The following is a 23,069-nucleotide window of genomic DNA, read 5'->3' as shown; positions in this document are numbered from 1 at the left end:
AGTTACTTAGTTTGGAGCCTATGCCGACTCTTACTCTAAGACCCGCGATCCTTGATCACACCGTTGGGTAATCCACTAAAATTCCTCTTTCCGAAACCTTAGGAAAAGCGGTAATTCATACAAAGATTTTTACAAAGGATTATGCAAGCTAAAAGTAAATATACCGACAATGAAGTAATAAGATGAAGATTAGTCAGAGCTCTTCGGCGTCATGGTTTGCACACAGAATTATAGTAGCACGAACAAAAGAATTGAAGATCAGAAGGTTGCACCAAAATTCTTTTTGTTGATGCTGATCTCAAGGTCCTTTTATAAGCCACGTTCAGTTGACTGATCAGTTCGATCAATCGATCTTCCTATCGGTCGACTGATCAACTAACCTTCCTTTTTCATCGAGATCTAATCTTCGTGTCATTTATTGCATTAGTTGTTCGGTCGACTGATCACCTTGATCGATCGATCGATCCCTGAAACTTCCTTCTTCATCGCGATTTGAATATGCCACTGTGTATACCAAAATTAGTTCGGTCGACCAATCCTTGGGTTCTAACGACTGATCCACCTGAATTTCATCTTTGCTCTGCACAATCTAACTCTGCCACATTAACTAGATATGGTTGATTAAACCTTTTATTCAGTCGACCGATCCACTTGGTTTTAGTGAAGCAGAGTTAGTTTACATAGTTTATAAAACATCCCTATAATACAAAATTAGCACAGTAGTATAATGCTGCATGAGTAAGAAAAGACAGTAAGACCTGTCTTGATCTCAACTTGGAAACCTCTCGGTTTTTTCAGTTGAATCAACGACCTAGGGTTTATCCCTTCTCGGGACACGACCTCCCCATTGCTCCATTCCAATTGTTTATGTCAACCTACTTGCCAAACAGTTGGTCCTTTAGACTTGTTTGGACTTTCTCTGCTTAGTGTTCGATCGCTTGATCTTCCAAGACTTTTCCTGCAATACTAAATTAGTCAATAGCAATAATAGTAATGCAAAATACTACGGTGAAACTAAACATAGATTTACTAAGATCCACTCGTCCGGTTGATCGTCGCAATCGACCAAAAACCTTTCGATCAACCTTGCTTGGAGTTCACTTCTCCAAGACTTCTCGCTATCTAAGATTACCTCCTCCTAGAGTTTTCATCACTTGTCTTCACTCACTAAGACCTAGGGTTACCTCCCCTTAGAGTTTTCACCACCAAATTTTATTCACCAGGATCTTTCACCATCTAACTTCACTCATCAAGACTCAGCATCGAATCAACCACTAGGGGTTCGATATCGAATTCTCTAGCCTTACCAAATCCTTTTACCTAATTTCCATGATTTATCGAGATTTCCCCTGTTTAGCCGTGACTAGGACTTTCATTGCCTAACCGTAGTTAGGACTAGTTATTCGGTAGGCTTCTCATCTTTCTCTTGCTAGTTATCCAATCAACCTTGATCTGACTAAACTTCATTAAATATATTGTGAAACAAACATCAAAAACCTTAGAGTCGATTGCATTAACAATCTCTCTATTTTTTTATGTTCGATAATATATTTAAGTTAAACTACTTAACCCAACTTATCAAGTCTTTTGCCCAAAAATAATTAGGGTTCTAACTTAAAGTCCTTCCTCTTTAGCATACATGAAAAAGGTTAACTTAATATCGATTAATTTCTAATCCTTAGATTTTGCACTAATAATCATCTAGATCAATTGTCCAATAAAAAAAATTTATTTATTAATTTTTTAATATTAAAACTCCATCATTAAATATCTAAAAAATTGAGAAAAGTCCTGCCGTTATAATGAGAAAACTCTATCATTAAATATCTATTCATCGCAGCTCATATGAATTAAAGGATGGTGAAGTAGTATAATCTAAATTTATGTATCTAAACGTTTCCTTCAAATTATTATCTATAAATTAGTTTATTATAAAAATTAATAATTTTTATAAAATATTATTTTAGAAATATATCATTAAATTTATTTATTTATTTTTTTAAATTGGTTGTTAAATTTATGCAAATATGGAAACTCAATAGACTGTTCTTTCAGTACGTTCCGTCGGCGCAGGGTCGAATCCGAAGGGCTTCGCTGAGCCCGGCCGCGAAAGCCATGGATCTGCCTCTCTCGGAAGCGGCAATGGAGGATCCTCTCGCTGGGGCGGCGCCCTTTGCCACCAAGCTTGCTCCTCCTGCCCCACATCAGTCCAATGTGCATGGGAACGCGGAGGAGGATGGAAAGCAGGGGCGGGCGGAAGGGCGGAGGGTGGGTAAGCTTGTCGGGGTCAGCTCAGGCTCCGCGAATGTTTCCGAGACAAGCCCTGTCACCGATCTTGAAAGGAAGCTTCGGCGAGCCGAGAGATTTGGGGTGCAGGTGGTGCTTTCCGAAGAGGAGAAGCGAAATTCTCGAGCAGAGAGGTGAAAGTTTCAATCTGTGTTCTAGTTCATTGGTTTCGAACTGTCTAAGTTTGTTCCCCTTTATGCACATGCAAATTCATGCTTTTGTTTTGATTTCTTTTTCTGAAATAAAAGAAGGGATGTTTTGTAATTCCTGCAACTTAACCTCTTGAAAAAAAATGGAAACATGCTGGCTTGGAGATTATGGTTCTAGATAATAACGAATGTATTGGCCAGGTTAGAACGTATGGATGGTGGTTGATAGATATGATTGAATATCTAGTTCTGTCTTAGAATAGGGTCTCAAACCCTAGTTCCTTGAAACTATGTTTTTGTTTAGTCTCTACTTGGTTTCAAATTCAGCTTCTTTATCAACGCCACCTCCCATCAGTTATATTGTTTATTGTATTGTGATTTTGTAAATAGAAATCGGGTCTGGTATATATGAATTGAATTTGATAACTCAGCTTCAGTTTGTTTTGTAAGAAGTTTTGTATTACTTTAGTTTACTTTAGACTTCAGATCATGATTGCAATCAGGTTGGATCAAGTCAATTTTATTTTAGTTGTGATGTACTTACATTAGAATTTTACTTTTACTTAAAGAAGCCCAGAACAAGCTCGGCATGATCCCCCAAACACCCCAAAAAGGTAGTACTATACATCTGGTCATGTGCAACAAAATCAAGGAAAGTGATCGCCTCCAAGACTAATCGTTAACCTTCCTACTATCACACCCACTGCCCGACCCCCTACATAAGGTTTTCTTCTGCCTTGGAGGTTCTTAGATTAGGTGTATTAATGGGGTAACTGTTGGTCCCTTGGAGGCCGGCAAGAGGGGGTGAATTGCCCTGTACAATGTAAAACAAAGAATACCTTTCTCAACTCGATCAAGCTTAATCGATTACCCACTTAATTTAAATATAAAGCATAAAAAGAAGTACGAGACAAGCAGTGTTTTACTTGGTTGGCAATCAGAGGATTGCTACTCTCAAATGAGCTCACTATGAAGATCTTCTCAAACAAAATGTTGGAGGCGGAGAAGCCTTGTACACGAAAATTAAGCTCGTAAGCTAAAAACAGAACTAAAATTGAAGTACAGAGTGTGTTGTTTGAGAAGAGAAGACCATGGCTCTATTTATAGCCTGCTGGTCAGTCAACTCCGGACACCTGGAATGGGTCTGAACGCTTGAGTATGGATAAAACTTTATCCACGACGACAATGGCTCACTGAAGATAAGTTTAAGTCCGGGCGCCCGGACCGCGTCGATACGACCCCCTTGGACGAGGCACCCCTAGGGCGTCCAGGGGATCCAGTTGCTTGGACCGTCCAGGCTCTTGAACTTGATCCAGGCGCCCTGGACAGTCAACATCATGTTGACTGGACGCCCGATTTCTTCTCGTTTCGGCTCTGTTCGCTTAGGTGATTTCGGCCATATAGAATTGAGCTCACTCGAACTCATTTTCCGGCCTTCTCGAGCAACCTTCTGCTCCAACTTCTCATCCCTCGGAAATGCTGCGCGCTTCCTTCTCGCCCGCTAGCGTACTCTTCCGCAACGCCTCGTCCCTCGGACGCATCGAGCCCGTTGACTTTCTCGTGTCGTCCTTCTCGCTAGTTGCGTCTTTCGCTTGATTTCCTGTGCTCCTACGTTCCTGCACACTTAGACACAAGGCATCAAAAGATAACAGGACCTAGCTTGACTCGGTTGATCACATAAAACTACCACGGGTACTTACAATCTCCCCCTTTTTGATGTGAGCAAACCAAGTTAAATTAGGGTAAAACAAAAACAAATAATAGTAAGGTAACAAGTATAAATTTTGCAATTAAAAAAATGTGCAAAATTCAAGATGTACCCACCCCCTAAACTTAACTTCTAATTTTCCCCCTTTGATCACATTAAAAATAGGAGTATGCTATGAAAATAACATGAAGTAAATTCAAAACAGAGTCTAAGAGATAAAAATACAGTGACTATTATCCAGAAAAATCATGAACTTTAAATTTCGAAAATATAGATTTTTACAATTTATAAACCATTTTTGGAAAACCTAATTTGAAAAAATATTTTTAATCGTGGGAAAATTTTGAAAATTTTTTTAACGGTTAAATAGACATATGCAAAGAAGAGATAAAATTTTCACGAAAAATTGAAATTAATTTAAGCAACATAAATTCTTTTCTATATAAAGACATATTTTCTTTAAAAATTACTTAAAAATAGTTTCTAAATTCAAAAAATCGTAAAATTTTTTCTAAGAATGTAATAGAACAAGTATTTTTACAGAAAAAATGAATTTTCAAAAATTTAATCTTCTAGAATTTTTAATATTAAAAATTATCATTTGAATAAATAATTCATAGAAAATTAAAAAACGGTAAAAAAAAATTGAAAATATTTCCTTGGATAGAGAATATGATAAATTTTGACAGAAAAATAAATTTTGCAAGAAATAGCATTGCGAAATATTTTTAAATTGAAGAATATGATTTTTATTAAAAAAATTTATAAGAATTAATACAACTGACAAAAAATTTTGAAATTTTTTCTACAGATAAGAAATAAAATCATTTTTCTCAGAAAAATTAATCTCTAATTAATTTCGAACAAAAAAATTATATGACACAATTTATTTAGATAATTCTAAACAAAAACAATATTAAATCAAATTAAAAGTGAAACATGCATAAGAATTTTATTTAAGCACGATTTTAGAACCAATATAGGTTCCTATCTGGTGGATTAATCAAGAATTTTCTAGGAACATATTTTCGTGATAATTTTTTAATTTGACTCTTGTGATATCTAAAATACCAATTTAGTCTAGATAATTTTTAAAATTTGGATTAGCAATATTCGAACATGTAGAATTTTTTAAATTCTCTATTCGTTCGTGTAATTTTTCATTTTCTAATTTTATTTTGTCAAAATCTTCTAGTTAACAAGATCTTACTAAAGTTCCTTTTAGCTCTTTGTTTTTTGTTAATAATTTTTTATTCTGATTTTCTAATTTACAGGAATGCTTTGATGATATTTTAATAAATTCATATAACTGGTCAGAAGGTAGAAACCGTACTTGACTTACCTTGTCGATCCCGTTATCTGAGGCTCCCCTTGTAGAGCTGCTTGCTTCTGACGTTGCTCCCCCTTCATCGATACTCTCGATGTTTATCTTTGATAAGCTTGCTTCATCACCTTCTTCATGACTTGCCATTAGCGCAAGTCCAGCGTAGGCTTCGATCTCTAATTCTAATGACGTTTCGTCCCATGTCGCCTTTAGGTTCTTGTGCTTTTTCTGGGTTGGTCTTTTGTCCTTGACCTTGTCCTTGTCTTTGCCCTTGTCTTGTTCTTCAGTTTTGGGCAGTTGTCTTTCACGTGCTCTTCTTCATTGCAGTACTAGCATCTCACATTTCTTTTCTTTCTTTTAGCTTGCACTTGATTGAATTTATTAGTTCTAAAAAACTTTTTGAATTTTCTTACCATAAATGCCATTTCATCATCATCGAGGGACATTTCGGAATTTGGTTCGTCTATTTTTGCCTTTAAGGCAATGTTGTGCTTTAACTCCTTTAGATTTGCACACCTAGATTCATGAATTTCAAAAGTTGAAATTTTTTTTTCTAAATTACTTACCTCTAAGTCCCTAGAGATGAAGTATGCATCTACCAGGGTTGACCATTTAGGAGTCCTAGGAAAAGCGTTAAGCGCATACTTTAGCTAATCTCGGTCAGTTACCTTTTCTCCGAGATTCGTGAGTTCGGTGATTAATTCTTTGATCCTTGAGTGGAGGTGTGTGATAGTTTCACCTTCTTCTAACCGAAGGTTGCTAATCTGGTTCTGGAGCAGGTCCTGTCTCGCGAGTTTAGCTTCGAGGTCTTTTCGTGTAGTTCTAGGAATTTCTCCCAGAGCTCCTTGGTTGACTAGTAGGCTCCGATACGGTTGACTTCTTGAGACGGTAACACGCTCAGCAGATAAAATTCTGTCTTGCCGTTTGCCACGAACTCCGCCCATGACGACCGGTCATGTCTGGTCCCAAGCCCGGATAAAGGAGGAGGGTTGTGTTAGGTTGCTAGCCAACGTCAAACTATGGCAAGAGTTCTCCACCATATCTCCATGAGAACTTGAGTGTAGTGTTAAATAGGTAAGAGTTCTCACACCATAGGTTAGATAAGAACAAATATGATAGGAAAACTAATAATCTAAGATTTGGAACATGGAACATAGGAACTCTCATTGGTAAATCAATGGAGGTAGTAGATATGATGATTAGGAGAAAAATTAATATTTTGTGTGTACGAGAGACAAAATGGATAGGTGAGAAGACAAAGATGATAGAGAACTCGGGTTTTAAGTTATGGTATACTGGAAAGAGTAAAGTAAGAAATGGAGTGGGTATTATTGTAGATAGTTTGTTAAAGGATGAAGTTGTAGGAGTAGTTAGAAAAGGAGATAGAATTATAGCCCTTAAAATAATAGTGACGAAAGAAACTATGAACATAATTAGCGTATATGCACTACAAGTAGGATTAGATGAACTTACCAAATCAAGATTTTGGGAGGACTTAAATGAAATATTACAAAATATTCCACTAAATGAAATGATTTTAATAAGAAGGTGATCTAAATGGGCATGTCGGAGTGAAAAATGAGGAATATGAGAGAGTACATGGGAGTTATAGGTTTGGAACGAGGAATGAGGAACTATATTAGATTTTACGATAGCATATGCCCTTATATTAGCTAATACGTTTTTTAAGAAAAGAGAAGAACATTTAGTCACATTCAAAAGTGGGAATAATAAATCTCAAATTGACTTTCTTATAGTTAGGAAAAAGGATAGAAAGATTTGTAAAGATTGCAAAGTCATCCCTGGAGAAAACTTAACTACCCAACATAGGGTAGTAGTGTTGGATATATGCCTCAAACATAGTATCAATAGAAAAAAAATATATACAATTCCTAGAATTAAGTGGTGGAAGTTAAAGGATGAGAAGCAACATATATTTAAGGAGAAGGTAGAAGTACAAGCATTAGGTGAAATATACGATGACTCTAATACAACATGAGATAAGATGGTATCAAAGTTGAAAATAGTAGCTAAGAGTGTACTCGGTGAGTCAAAGGGACATGCACCACTAAGTAAAGAATCTTGGTGGTGGAATGAGAAAGTACAAGAGAAAGTAAAGGAAAAACGAATAGCTTATAAGGAATTATATATTTGTAAGAACGAGGAAAATTTAAAAAAATATACAATAGCCAAGAAAGAAGCTAAGAAAGTAGTGATTGAAGCAAAAAATGAAACTTTTGAACGGTTATATCAAAAATTGGATACAAAAGAAGGGAAAAAAGACATTTATATAATAGCTAAAGTGAGAGAAAAAAACAAGAGATTTTAGTCAAATAAAATGTATTAAAGATAAATGTAATAGGGTATTAGTAAATGATGGAGAAATAAAAGAGCGGTGGAAGAGGTATTTTTATCAACTTTTTAATAAAGATTTAGGTGACCAACTTAACTTAGGTAATTTAATTTGGTCAAATGAGCATAGAAATTTTAATTTTTATCGTAGAATTCAAACTTCAGAAGTAAAACAAACTTTAAATGAGATGCATAATGGAACAACCGTTGGACCAGATGATATTCCGATAGAGGTATGGAAGTGCTTAGGGAAATAAGGTATTGAATGACTTACAAAATTATTTAACATGGTATTGAAAATGAAAAAAATGCTTGATTAATGGAGGGTAAGTACTCTAGTTCCCTTATATAAGAATAAGGGAGACGTACAAAATTATGCAAACTATAGGGGTATTAAACTAATGAGTCATACTATGAAATTTTGGAAAAAAGTAATAGAAAAAAGATTAAGGAAGGAGACCACGGTGACAGAAAATCAATTTGAGTTCATGCCTGAAGGACGACAATAGAAGCTATACATCTTCTTAGACAATTAATTGAAAAATATCAGGAGCAAAAACAAGATCTACACATGGTATTCATTGACTTAGAAAAAACTTATGATAGAGTTCCAAGAGAAATTATATGGAGAATTTTAGAAAAGAGAGGTGTTAACGTAACATATATTGAACTAATTAAGGATATGTATGAGAATGTAACGACTAGAGTAAAGATTTCAGGGGGAGTAACTGAAGCATTTCCAATAAAGATAGGGTTACATCAAGGGAACTCACTTCACACATTCAAGACACAGTACCGTGGTGCATGTTGTTTGCAGATGATATTATTTTGGTAAATGAGACACGTGAAGGAGTAAATGCTAAGCTAGAATCTTGGAAGGAAACACTAGAAGGGAAAAGTTTTAAGCTTAGTAGATTAAAGACAGAATATATGAAATTTAAGTTTAGCAATATTAGAAGTAATGAAACAATTGTTAAGATAGGAGAGGACGAGTTGCCCGGAATCGAGAGATTTAAATATTTAGGATCGTTTTACAAAATGATGGAGGATTGAGAGAGATGTCATAGAATACAAGCGGGATGGGTGAAATGGAGGGGAGTGTTTATGTGATAGTAAAGTACCTCTTAAACTTAAAGGTAAGTTCTATAGAACCGCAGTTGTTATGTTATATGGAGTCGAATGTTGGACTATAACTCGATCACATGAGCGAAGATGAGAGTTGCAGAGATGAGGATGTTAAGGTGGATGTGTGGACGTACGAGCATGGACAAAATAAGAAATGAGAGCATTAGAAGTCGATACATCTATTGAGGAAAAACTCCGAGAGACACGTTTAAGATGGTACGGACATGTACTTAGACGACCAATAAATGCTCCAGTTAGGCGATGTGAAACTATGATAAACATGCATATCAAACGAGGAAGAGGAAGTCCAAAAAAGACTTGGTTATCAACAATAAAACAGGATAAAATTTATTTAAATATAGATGATGATATAATAGAAGATAGAGCTCAATGGCGTAAAAGGATTCATACAGTCGATCCCACCTAGTGGGAAAATGCTTGGTTGTTGTTGTTGTTGATCCTTTTGCTACAAAACCATATTTCATTATTATTAATAATTCAAAGTTAGTTTTGAAGAATACCTCCATCTTCTTTTTCCAAATCGCGAACTTCCCTTCGAACTTATGCGGGTAGATGCTCGATCGGCAGTTAGTCCTTCTGAAACGGTTGGACTCTGATACTACTTGTTAGTCCTTTGGCGGTCGGCAAGAGGGGGGGAATTGCCTTGCACAATGTAAAACAAAGAATACCTTTCTCAACTTGATCGGGCTTAATCAATTACACAATTAAAATATAAAGCATAAAACGAAGTACGAGACAAGTAGTGTTTTACTTGGTTGGCAATCAAAGGATTATTACTCCAAGACAAATGAGCTCACTATGAAGATCTCCTTCTCGAACAAAATGTTGGAGGCAGAGAAGCCTCGTATACGGAAATTAAGTTCTTAAAGTAAAAAACAGAACTAGAATTGAAGTAGACTGTGTTGTTTGAGAAGAGAAGACCAGGGCTTTATTTATAGCCTGCTGGTCGGTTAGCTCCGGGCGTCTGGATGTGGATAAAATTCTATTTACGACGACAACGACTCGTTGAAGATAAATTTATTGGTCCGGGCGCTTGGGCAGACCGCGCCGATACTACCCCTGGATGAGGCATCCCCGAGGGTGGCTAGAAAATTCAGGCGCTCGGACCAGGTTTGGGCGCCTAGACTGGGTCCGGCGCCCCGAACAGTCAACATCATGTTGACTGTCCGATTTCTCCCCGTTTTGGCTCCGTTCGTTTGGGTGATTTCGGTCATTTAGAATAGGGTTCATCCAAACTCATTTTCCGGCCTTCTCGAGCAACCTTCCGCTCCAGTTTCTCATCCTTCGGAAACGCCGCATGTTTTCTTCTCGTAAACTAGCATACTCTTAAGCAGTGCCTCGTCCCTCGGACACACCGAGCTCGTCGACTCTCTCCCGTACCGTCCTTCTCGATAGTTGTGTCTTTCGCTCAACTTCCTGTGCTCCTAAGTTCCTGTACACTTAGACACAAGGCATCAAAAGACAACATGACCTAATTTGACTTAATTGATCACATCAAAACTACCACGGGGTATTTACAGTATTGCTAAGGTTGATTGAACATGGGTTTGGAACATTACCCCATTAATACATCTATTGATCGGGTGATCGCTTTCCTTGATTTTGTTACGCATGACCGGATGTATAGTACTACCTCGTTGGGGTCTTTGGGGGCTCATGCCGTGCTTGACAGTGGTGGGAGGGTGGTCGTCTATGCCCTTTCCTTATCGATTCGGGCTCTAAAAGTTGCCCCTGTGCATCTAAGGGGAGCATGAATGACTAAGAACAAGGAGAGGTAAAGGAAGAAATAGTTAGATTGGTAACAAACAAATACTTGATTTTCTTATTATTTAGGTAATGCTATCGAGGAAATGAAGCTCAATAGTAGGGAAAAGATCTTGTTATCAGCCTTTCATAACTGATCTAGGATCCTGTTTTGGTGAGAAATGGTGCAAGTTAATCTTCTTAATACTTTATGTTGCTTTCTCCAAATTACTAGTACTTCACCTTGTCCCCTTTAATGAGCATAAACACTTGCAGTGGGGAACAATTGTGGTTCAAAATTGTTTTGATAGAATATAATAGTAATAATGCTGGTACTTGGTCTTTATATTTGATCAATGTCTTGGTTATCATCTCTTTTTGTTTTTTTTTTATCTTCTATTGACTTGATAATGGTTACTTTCTATGCTTAAATGCCAATCAATTCTCAAATTTTCTGTTAGGTGTGGCCTGAGCATGAGGCATTTTAGTCAAATAGCTAATAATATATCATATTAACTGTAATCTTATCATTGTATCTTGCTCCTGTTATGTATGTCTGCTTTGTTTTGCATAAACACTAGCCTATTCTTGATTTGCTTTGCAGACCTCTTTCCTCAATTTTAGATCATGAATATTGGCTTCCCTCAATTATTTTTCTGTTGATTTGTCAATTTATCTAATCTTTACCTTTTTAAATGCGAGGAGTTTATACTCATTTCTCCATTAATTTCGTTAAATCTTATTTTCAGGTTTGGAATCGATTCAAACATGACTGGAAGCAAGATTGTGAGACAAGCAGAAGAGCAAAAAAGAAAAGCCCGGGCAGAGAGGTGCTTACTTTTGCTCCAGCACAAAGTAGTAGTTGTTTTCCCCTCCAATTGTAAAGCGTCCTTGTTTTCCATATCTTAGGTTCGGGCTCAAGGTTGATAATCCAGTTGATGAAGCGGCAAAGAAGAAGGCTAGATTGGAACGATTTGCACCAAACTCGAAGCTTACTACTTCAGAGGAGGAAAAAATGAAAGCAAGAGCAATCAGGTGAATTGGTTGTCTTTGTTTATCGTATTTTGAACATGCAACGTGCTGGTTTCTTTCCTTGATTTTACCAGACTGAAATTTGACTCACTTCATTGGAAAATGAGCATCTCCATAAATGATCAATTTTTGAATATTTTGTTTATTATTATTATTATTATTATTATTATTATTATTGATTTGTTTTGCTTGAGAAAATTACAAAAATTGGAAGCAATATATGCCAGAAAAAGGTTCCTGAATATGACCATTTAATCTATATCAAATATTATAGGGATCATGATCTAAAATGCGTTGAATATAATTTACAATCGATGATAATACTCAATTCTACTTCCTCATGTTCATCAGACTTGCACATACTTGATAACAATATAATTTATACACATCAAAGTCAAGGATACCATCTGTAGATCGGATCTTACTCAAAATAGTTAATTTAATAAAATCTCAGAAGCATGATGCCAACTCTATCAAAGAGTGTCTTTTGTGGTTGGCGGTAATCTAACTCTCCGAGGAATTCAAGTAGAATCCCTTTCTATGGACATGATTGTTAGGGCATAAATTTGGTGACACATTCCTCGGGCATAGATTTAAGTACACATTATATAATCAAATAGAAGATGATCTTCTCGACTTGATTATAATATTTACAAAACATGTTTACCAATAGGGTTATATCTATATACTTTCGTATGGAATAAATAGCAATAGAAAAAGGAGGTTCCCACCAGAGAGGTCCGTGGTCATCTCCTACAACCAAAGCTTGCGGACAACTTATTAATAAAAAACATTCACAATGATTAGAATTCACCCTTAATATTATTATAATCATTAATTTAATCAAATACTCAATTGAATGTGGTGTAAGGACTAAACTTTAGCCATTAACATAATAATTATATTATATTATCTGATTATATAATTTGTTTCTAAAAAAGGCAGTAAGAAAATTAGTTTAGTTTAAATTTTCTCTAACAATTTATCTTTTCCCAACATATTGGATATGTTTGTCTTGTTTTCCAAAATGTTTTATAACAAAATCTACTTTACCGTTGCGCCAAGGCTCCTTTTCCAAAAAGGCAGCCCGGTGCACGAAGCTCCCGCCATGTGAGATTTCAGGGAAGGATCCATTACACACAGCCTTACTCTACTTTTTGTGAGAGGCTGTTTTCAGGTAAAACAAAATCTAGACGAGTAAAATTGTTTGTTGGATTCTTAGAGACCTCAGGTGACAAAGTCTCGGTTTAAAGCAAGAGCCACAAAATTGGCACCCATAAAATCTCGGTTTAAAGCAAGAGCCATGATCGATCCATGCCACATCCGACCTTGCTGGTCCATTTTGTGCTAGGCTGGACCTAGCTCGGGCACAACGTATTGACACCTTTAGTTTAGTAAATATACTAGCAGACCTTTTCTCGACACAATTCACTAATATGATCATGTTCTTCTGCATGTAACTTCCTTTTCAGGTTCTCACAAGATTCATCTAAGGTCAATGGCCAGCTCAATTCTGATCCGGTAAATCTTGCCTATCTAGAAACATTCGAGAAGAACGACAATTATTGCTTTCTTGCTAAATTCGTCTATTGCTTATTCTTTTACTGAAACCAGAAGGTGAAAACTGCGCCCCCCACCTGATTGAGTTTTGCAGCATATCGGCATTTCCATTACAAGGTACTGCAGTTAAATGGCTATCTCTTCCTATGATCTTAATTAGCCGCTAACTGATTCCCGTGTCGCCTGTGAATGTCTTGTTTGGCAGGTCTCCTTTCTCGAATTGTGCCACCCGAGTGCGGCATATGAAGTCTAAGATTTCTCTCCTTGTTTTAAAACATGATTTTGATGGCACTTCCCGCTGTTTACTTATCTCCCTCCAACAATGGGATTGGATTTGGGGGTTAACAGTTTTTGAAATCTAGATATTATAATTTGCAGAACTTGTATTGCTTATCTCATTTCCCTTTTTAGCATATAATTTATAATCTCACTTTGGAAGAAACATTGATACATGTTACTATAACATCTTGTACCATTTGTAAATTTGCATATTTCATCCTAGTTGTTGGAGTGAGTTAGGAAAGATAATCATTGAGTTGACAACATTCAATTCTTACTATAATTAGTTGATCATTTGTTAGGAATATAATTTCTAAATTATGGTAGGGTTGGCGTTATTAATTAGCATTTAAACTTTTACTGTAATTTATATTACCTTGTATCATTATATAATGTATGTATTCTCGGTGAATAAAAAATAAGAAGGAAAATCTTCTACCTAAAGGCTTGATATGGTATCAGAGCCAGATACAACCTCTATTATGGTTGTCGAAATTCCTTCAACCGACCTATTCACTCAATCCAAGTAACTCGGCAGCCACATTACCTTCGGATTTGACATAGTTATAGCTCCAATAGGCGTAAAGCTGGATGACTCCAACTATGCTTTATGGTCCCAAGTGGTTGAAATGTATATCTCGGGCAAAGATAAACTGAGATATATCAATGAAGATTTCCCTCAGCCCTGGTCGATCCGGCCTTTCGACGATGGTGTACTGAGAATGCTATTGTCAAAGGTTGGCTAATCAACTATATGGATGCCTCCCTTATTTGGAATTTTATTCGCTTCCCAATCGCGAACTCAGTATGGGACATCCTGGCCACGACATACTTTGATGGCAGTGACACCTCTCAAGTGTATGATCTTCGTCGTCGGGTGACAAGACTTAAACAAGCTGGTGGTTCTCTAGAGAAGTTTTATTCATATCTTCAAGGACTTTGGCGGGAAATTGATTTTTGACGACCAAATCCGATGGAATATCTAGGTAATATTCAACGGTATAATTCCTTGGTTCAAGAAGACTGCGTCTACCTCTTTCTGGATGGTCTTGATGATCACCTTGATAATATTCGCAACGATATCCTACAGCTTCAGTCGTTTCCTACACTAGAGCAAGCTTTTGCTCATGTTCGTCGAGAGACTACTCGACAATTAGTAATGACCAATCACCCTGTGAATGATCTACATGGAGCATGCTTAGCAACCCGAGGTTCTCGGTCAGGTCCTCGGGTTCCACCTCACGTTGGTTCTCAACCGAGTTTTGGTAGGAGAACAGGCCCTACCACCAAGGCCCTTCCTTGCTCGCATTGTGGTAGCGTTAAGCACTCCCGTGACAACTGTTTTAAGCTTCATGGATACCCCGACTGTTGGCACGACCTCTAGGCCCGTAAGAGGAAAGATAACAGTGGGCAAGGCTCTTGGTCAAGCCAAGCAGGCGGACTTAGCAAGGCATCCCTCGTTGACGAGCGGGATGTTGGAAAGGAGGACAGTTCGTTTGGTCCGATGATTAGACAAGACTGAGTTGCAGTGGCAGGAGTAGCTACCCAAACAATAGGGCAAAACGTTGATCTAGGCCAGACCATTGGACAAGATGTCCCAAGCTAGATAGTCGAGCAACGACTGTCCATCCTTCCACCTAATGGTCTACCTACTTCCTCAGGTAATACTCTTCTTGGCTCGATCCAGGGGATAGCAGATCATTCATGGATACTTGATTATGGTGCGACAGATCACATGACTTTTGATGTGACCGATTTTACTCAACGCACTCCTCCCAAACGAAGCATAATTGTCAATGCTAATGGGAACATATCTTTGGTAATTGCGGTTAAGACTGTGCAATTGTTCCATACCCTATCCTTATCTAATACCCTATTAATGTCTTCCTTGTCCCACAAGTTACTATCTGTTGACTAACTTACTAAAGACTTGCATTGTATTGTACTGATTTATCCCACGTTTTGTATCATTCAGGATATTCTAACAAAGGAGATCATTGGGCGTGGTACTAAGGGGCGGGGGACTTAATTACATGGATGACTTTATCAACGGTAGTGCTCACCACACATCTAGTGATTATCAAACACAACAGGTTCTTCTATGGTATCGCCTACCGGGCCACCATTCTTTCAGTTATTTGCAGCATGTGTTTCCAATGTTATTTTTGAGTTTATCTTCTATGGATTTTAAATGCGAAACTTGTTTGTTAGCAAAAAGCCACAGAGTCTCGTATCCATTATGACATAATAAATGTGACATTCCATTTGCATTAGTTCATTCTGATATTTAGGGTCCTGCTCCAAATTCCACGTCGTCTGGTTACCCATGGTTTGTGATATTTATTGATGATTGTATCCGCATGACTTGGATTTATCTGCTGCGCCATAAAAAGGAAGTGTTCACTATATTTTAGTCTTTTCAAACTCTTATTCAGACACAATTTGAGTCTAAAATCAAGACGCTTCACTCCGATAATGGAGGCGAGTATGTTAATCAATCCTTCTGTCAATATTTCAATTTACATGATCTCATTCATGAGACCTCCTGCCCTCATACTCTCCAATAGAATGGTATTGTGGAGCGAAAAAATCGACATATCTTGGTGACTACTCGAGCCCTCCTTCTTGGGGCCTATGCCTCACAACACCTCTGGGCTAACGTCGTTTGTACTGCCGTATATCTCATTAATCGAATGCTCTCCAAAGTATTGGGGTTTCAAACTCCTTTACAAGTTCTGGCGACCTCAGTGTCATTACCTAACATTTTGATGCTTCCACCTTGTATTTTTGGATGTGTGGCTCTTGTTCATCTTCCTGAAACCCAACGGATCAAACTTGATCCCCGTGTCATCTGTTGTGTTTTTGTGGGATATGGTACTCACGAGAAGGGGTATCGATATTATGACTCATCGACTCATCATACATATGTTACTCTGGATGTTACCTTCATGGAATTTGAATTATTTTACTCCCCCACTACTTCCCTTCAGGGGGAGACGGTATCAGAAGGGATTACATGGCTCTTGTATGACCAACTAAATGAAGCAAGTATTCCACTTTCTGACTTAAGAGAAACAACAAATTATTCAAAAGATTGCCTTAGAGGAACCACTCCCTTAACAACAAATTATTCGGAAGATTGCCTAGGAGGAACCACTCCTTGTCCGGGCGACACAGTAAACCTGCCGGAAGAATCTCATTCTGGCCCAAGAAATAACATGCAAGTACCGCTCGAGACCCCTCCCTCGCTAGTATCCACCAGCCTATCTCCTGAGAATATCATTGAGGTACATTCTTATGCTAGTGATAACACTACTATTGTTGACTATGAATTACCTTTCAGGCATAATAGGGGTAAACCTCCAAACCGGTACTCTCTTGAAGGAAAAACCAAGCAGTCTAAATATCTCATTGCAAATTATGTATCTACACTAAGGTTATCCAACCCTCTAAAACACTTTGTATCTGAACTATCCTCAAATCAAGTTCCTACAAGTGTAGAAGAGACATTGAGAAATCCTAGGTGGACTCAAGCAATGGAAGAAGAGATGACAGCGTTGCTTAAAAACAAGACATGGACGCTAGTATCACTACCAGAGAATAAAAATATAGTGGGATGCAAATGAGCATTTTCTATTAAATATAATGCCAATGGATCGATTGAGAGATACAAAGCAAGGCTGGTAGCGAAAGGTTATACACAGATATACGTTATACACTATCAAGAAACTTTTTCACTAGTAGCAAAATTAAATACTGTCAAGGTACTGTTGTCTCTTGCAGCAAATCTTGATTGGCCTTTACATCAGTTTGATGTAAAGAATGCTTTTCTCTATGGTGACCTAGAAGAAGAAATATATACGGAAGTGCCTCTAGGTTATTGGACAAATACTCAAACTAAAGTGGTATGTAAGTTGCAAAGAACTTTGTATGGGCTGAAGTAATCTCCTAGAGCATGGTTTGGTCGTCTAACTACTGCCATGAGAAGATATGGTTCAAGCAAAGCCACTCAGACCACACGTTATTCTTAAAACATCATCAGGGTAAGATAACTGCTCTAATAATATATGTGGATGATATGATCATTACAGGAGATGACTCAAAATGAATGACTAATTTAGAAAGGAGGTTGGCCACCGAATTTGAAATGAAGAATCTTGGAGAATTGAAGTATTTCTTGGACATTGAAGTTGCTCGCTCGAAGTAGGGTATATTTCTTTCTCAAAGAAAATATGTTCTTGACTTATTGACAGAAGTTGGACTACTAGATTGTAAATCTGTGGACACCCAAATAATCCAAAATCACAGGCTTGGAGAATATACATATCAGGTTCCAATAGACAAAGGCAGGTATCGAAAATTGGTGGGGAAATTAATTTATCTCTCCCATACTCGGTCTGATATTGCATATGCAGTAAGTGTGGTGAGCCAGTTCATGCACAACCCAAGTAAAGATCACATGAGAGCGGTGATTCACATTCTCCAATATCTAAAGTCATTTCCGGGAAAGAGACTTATGTTTACAAAGAACAACCATTTATTGATTGAGGGGTATACAGATGTTGATTGAGCTAGTACAATTTCGGATAGGAAGTTCACCTCTAGGTATTTTACATTTGTCTGTGGTAATCTAGTCACCTGGAAAAGTAAGAAGCAGAATGTGGCAGTTCTATCTAGCGCTGAAGTGGAATTCCGAGGTATGGCCAAAGGGGTGTGTGAACTCCTCTGGTTAAGGAATCTATTAACTAAAATAGGCTTTGCGCCTGATCATGAAATTGATTTATTTTGTGATAATAAAACAGCGCTTGCTAGTGCTCATAATCCAGTTCAACATGATTGAACGAAGCATGTGGAAGTTGATCGACACTTTATTAAAGAAAATCTAGAAGCAAAGATAATTCGATTTACTTTTGTCAAATCTGAAGATCAACTAGCAGATATACTTACAAAAATAATATGTAGCAGAAATTTTCATGACTCACTCAACAAGTTGAGATTGCAAGACATCTACCTACCAACTTGAGGGGGAGTGTTGGAGTGAGTTAGAAAAGATAATCATTAAATTGACAACATTCAATTCTTAATGCAATTAACGGATCATTTGTTAGGAATATAATATCTAAATTATGGTAAGATAGACGATATTAATCAGCATATAATTTTTTACTATAATTTATATTACTTTGTATCATTATATAATATATATAGTCTACCTTGAATAAAAATAAGAGAGAAAATCTTTTATCTAAAGATTTGACATTGGTATCGTGCCATTGTAGGTAAATGAATCGTGCCATCTTATGTCATTTTTTATAGAGAGATCAAATGGGTCGTGTGACCCGTTACAAGATGAATGATCATGCCGTCGGGTTGCATTGTATCGAGCCAACTGTGGCCAAAGTCCTCGGACCATGGTTTTAAAGTACTGCGATGAAATCTTATCGCATACGACTTTGGTATTGGTTGCATTCGTGCAATGGTCTATTGTTGTAATATTGTTTAAAGTGAATTTTACATACCTTTGAAATGATTAGAAAAGTATAAAGGACAGTTCAATTTCCGTGGAACCTCAAAAAACAGTTATATTGGAATCCGTGATTATCAAGTCATACTATAGAAGTTTTAATTTGGTCTCATGGAATTTTTTTATTAATCATCCAGATAAATCAAGAAGTGTGCTGAATGATAATCAGCACAGAAGTTCAACATCCTATTTCTCATTTGGAGAAAAGTTTTTTGTAAATATAGTATAATTGAGGTTTGAACCGCGATAAATCTGGATGCGTAATCTTTTAACCAAATAGTTATATGATACGGAATCGGTGATTTTTAAAAAAATCGGACCGGACCGGACCGGGTTTTTCACTGCCTACGCAACGAAACCCTCGACTTCAGCGGCCTGCCCCAATCGTCCCCAGCGAATATCGCCGCTCCTGCTCTTCCCGGAGAACAGCGGCGCCGCCTCGCTCGCTTTTCCTGCCAGCTTGAGCCTTGATCGGGCAGCCCTTTGGATCGCTGAACAGGGAAGTGAACAAGATGAACCCTTCTTTCTCTTCTCCTACTACCAATCTCCTCGACGAGGCTCTTGGGATCGGTCGCACCGGTTCTGTACCGTGGCGCATTGCCCTTGTCCAGGACTGCGTCGAGGCCAGCGGTGCTTTCCTCCTGCACCACCTCTTGAAGCGCTCCCTCTCCGCTGAAGCTGCCGGGGCCGTTGTGTTCCTCGGCCTCGCGCAGCCGTTCTCCCACTATGACCGTGTCCTGCGGAAGATGGTATGCCTGACCTCCCATTTTTGCCTGTTAAGTTGATCACGTCTGCTATCCAGCATCTTCAATACGTGAATTCGTGGGTTATCCTTTTGATTTCTGTTATAGCTTCAATTTGTTACCGAAACTATATGTTGGCTGATCTGTATATTCTTGCTGCTTTATCTCTATATGGTATATATCAAAATCAATTGGAGAGATTTCATTTGAACTTTGAATATCAAAATCAATTGTAGTTTTAAACACTGCTTGTTATAAATACTAATCAAAAGTTCAAGCCATGATTTTGTATTTTCATGTTGCCTCCCTTTTTCATATGTCACATGCCTTGCTTATGCTAGGATGTGCACTTTTCATATGTCAATTGTGAATATTTAAATGCACTGGAAAAATATAAGATCAGAAGATTCACAGGGATATAAGCTTCATGCACCTTGTTTTTAATAAATTTGCTTGAATCCAAGCACTAGTTTTTTGATTGGAATAATATCATACAGAAAGAACTAACTGATGAGGTGGATTCTTATGGGAAAACTTGAATTTCCTTAATACTTCTGCAAACTTAGTGTGTTTTTCTTTGACATTTAAGTCCAGTTATTTTATTTTTTAGTTTATTTGGATGCTACTCTTTATATGTAATACACTTTTCGATTTCTCTGTTTGATATACTTTCTAATAAACAACAGCAAATTAATCTGAATAATCTGGCAATTTAAAGTTGGCATTGTCTGTTCCATTCCCTATTCTTTCATGCTATTAAATAATTAAATTTCCCAGTACCATTGTACTTTTCTCATTAAGTATTTTCTTTTCATAAGGATCCCTTGTTCTGTATTCCTATGTTTGTTTTCTTGTGTTTGGTACTTTACATCTATCTTTTATCATTGTACACTTTGTAGCAAATTACTTGTTTGGCAAGACCGTGAGATTCCTATTTTTATTCAGGGATGCAATCTATCATTGCAAAGGAACAAGAACAAACTTCATTTTATTGACTTGCTTGATTTAGAGTTTCTGGGTGAGTGGTGTCAAGAACCTTAAGCATTTAACCTTTTGCTTTTCCATCCACTCGACTCCCTTGATTACTGTCTTTAGTTCATGAGCAAAATCTTCATCGTGTAATGTGTTCTGATTTCATTTCATAATGTTTTGCATCAGTGGCAGGTGGAACAGATCAAAATGCTATCGAAGATGGATTCATGAATTTGTATAATAGGATTTTGAGGTTTATAGAAGCTAATAACTTGATGCATAACAATGGAGGATGGATTCGTATCATAATTGATGATATCTCTCTTTTGGAAATAGCTGCTCAGGGCTCTAGCAGTCATACCTTTGACTTTCTTCAGTATTGCGCAACCCTTACCTCTGAACTGGTAAACAAATGGCACCGAAATAATTTTGTTTATTTTTACCATGTCACTGAGTTGTGCTTCAATAATCAGGATTGTTCTCTGTTGATTCTGAATCATGGAGATATTTATTCAAGTGAAGAAGACCAGCGTCTGCTCTCACATCTGGACTACTTATCGGATGTTGTGATAAAAGCAGAAACTCTATCTACTGGTATAGCTGTTGATGTCCATGGTCAGGTATTGTAGTCTTTATAGCACAGTATATATGTTTAGCCAATAATTTTTTAGGATTTTTATTACCTTTTTGTTCTTTTGATTGGCATTAATCTTGCACACTTTTTTTAATTAGGTACATTATGGTTTTAGTAGAAAGACACCAATTTCACTCATAGTACTGAGAATGATCAATCAGGCCATAATGTTTAGGACATGTGATTATCTGACAACTCATTGGAGCCAATTTATTATTTCACTAACACCATTTCTCTGACATGTAATGAGGAAATATGGAAAATAGTCTGATGAGCCATCAATATTTTGCTACATCACCATTTTTATAGTGCATAGAAGCCATGCCTGAAAAACTAATAACTTTATTTATGCTAGAAATTAAATATTTTCTACGATTGATAGGATAACAATATTTTTACACAGAATTTGAGACATTTTTTGTTTAGGCTTTTTCGACATGAGATAGGTAGAATAGAGAGATGGATCAGATAGAGGGCTGTTGTATGGTAGGAAAATATGATTTTGAATGTTGCCCGTGAACTATAAAATATATTGAAAATTATCCAAAAAAAAAAAAATCTCTAAAATAGATTTTGTTTGTCACTTGGGCTATAGTTGTAAGTTACCAAAAACACAAAAGCAAGAGTATTCGGCATAAAATTATTGCTTTTATTTGTCTGTTTTATAACGAATACAAAGTCCACTAGTGCGAAGCCTAAAACTGTGATGGAAAGTTCATCACATGCATTACCACCCATTTCAGTTTATTTTGTATATGATTCGGTACCTGCGACAGTCGAGCACCCCTTTCTTTCACTTGATCTGAGAAAATCTTGTTTAGAAGACATTACCTACCATTCACTTAAGTAATCATGGACCCTTGCTTCAGGTGATAACCTTTAGAATTTATGGTACAAACATAGATGATCTTTTTATTTGATTGGTAAATGTAAGTGTATATAGCAAACAAAAGGCGATACACAATCCTGGCCCAACACTTGCTTTTGTCAATGACGCTGTGCTTTTTCTTGTTTAAGGTTGGTTCCTGCCTCTTTAATTCTGGTATCTTACCAACTGTATAACATAACAGTTGACTATCATAAACAAGAGGGCCTTGGGTGAACTTGGATGGTCAAGTAGCAAAGTTTACAATTTCCAATTCAAACTGAAGGAAAATGCCGTTGAGTTCTTCTATCCAGGGACCAAGTTCTAGGCCATTTCGCCATTAATTTCATCGTGCTCTCTTTGTATTAATCTTCATGGAACAAAGTAGTCTTGTTTATTGTAAATGTGAGCAGGCCCACAGTCTAACTAGTTCGTAGTGTATTACGGTTAAAATCTTATACTTTCTATTCTGATAATTTGATTGATATGATGGATAATTTTTCAAACAACTGTTGAACAGCATAGATGAAAAATTACAATATAGAGATTAACTTCTGAACGTGGATAAGTTTTATATATATATATATATATATATATATATATATATATATATATAAATAAATAAATTTGTTATCCTGCGCGATGCCACAGTACGTGACTGTGCACGTCGCACAGGATAACAACTGTTTTTTCCCTTTTTTTTTTAATTTTTTTTTTAATTTATGAATTAAAAAATAATTAAAAAAAATAAA

General features: G+C 36.9%; 2 protein-coding genes across 2 annotated transcripts; both read left to right on the top strand.

Annotated features, from left to right (window-relative positions):
* Nucleotides 1-2,035: 2,035 nt before the first annotated feature.
* Nucleotides 2,036-13,742, top strand: LOC122056656 (protein MODIFIER OF SNC1 11-like). The gene is made up of 6 exons (XM_042618713.1): nt 2,036-2,420; nt 11,458-11,538; nt 11,618-11,743; nt 13,213-13,261; nt 13,355-13,417; nt 13,506-13,742. Exons 1-5 carry the CDS (start codon nt 2,116-2,118, stop codon nt 13,379-13,381), a joined length of 588 nt encoding a protein of 195 aa, XP_042474647.1. The 5' UTR covers nt 2,036-2,115; the 3' UTR covers nt 13,382-13,417; nt 13,506-13,742.
* A 5,702-nt stretch (nt 13,743-19,444) lies between these two features.
* LOC122056655 (elongator complex protein 6-like) lies at nt 19,445-22,801 on the top strand. The gene is made up of 5 exons (XM_042618712.1): nt 19,445-19,852; nt 20,792-20,864; nt 21,005-21,222; nt 21,292-21,438; nt 22,523-22,801. Exons 1-5 carry the CDS (start codon nt 19,616-19,618, stop codon nt 22,643-22,645), a joined length of 798 nt encoding a protein of 265 aa, XP_042474646.1. The 5' UTR covers nt 19,445-19,615; the 3' UTR covers nt 22,646-22,801.
* Nucleotides 22,802-23,069: the final 268 nt, after the last annotated feature.

This window comes from Zingiber officinale, chromosome 3B, assembly GCF_018446385.1.
Source record: "Zingiber officinale cultivar Zhangliang chromosome 3B, Zo_v1.1, whole genome shotgun sequence".
Taxonomy (NCBI): Eukaryota; Viridiplantae; Streptophyta; class Magnoliopsida; order Zingiberales; family Zingiberaceae; genus Zingiber; species Zingiber officinale.
The sequence above is the reverse complement of the archived record's forward strand: the minus strand, read 5'-3'. Positions and strand labels throughout refer to the sequence as shown.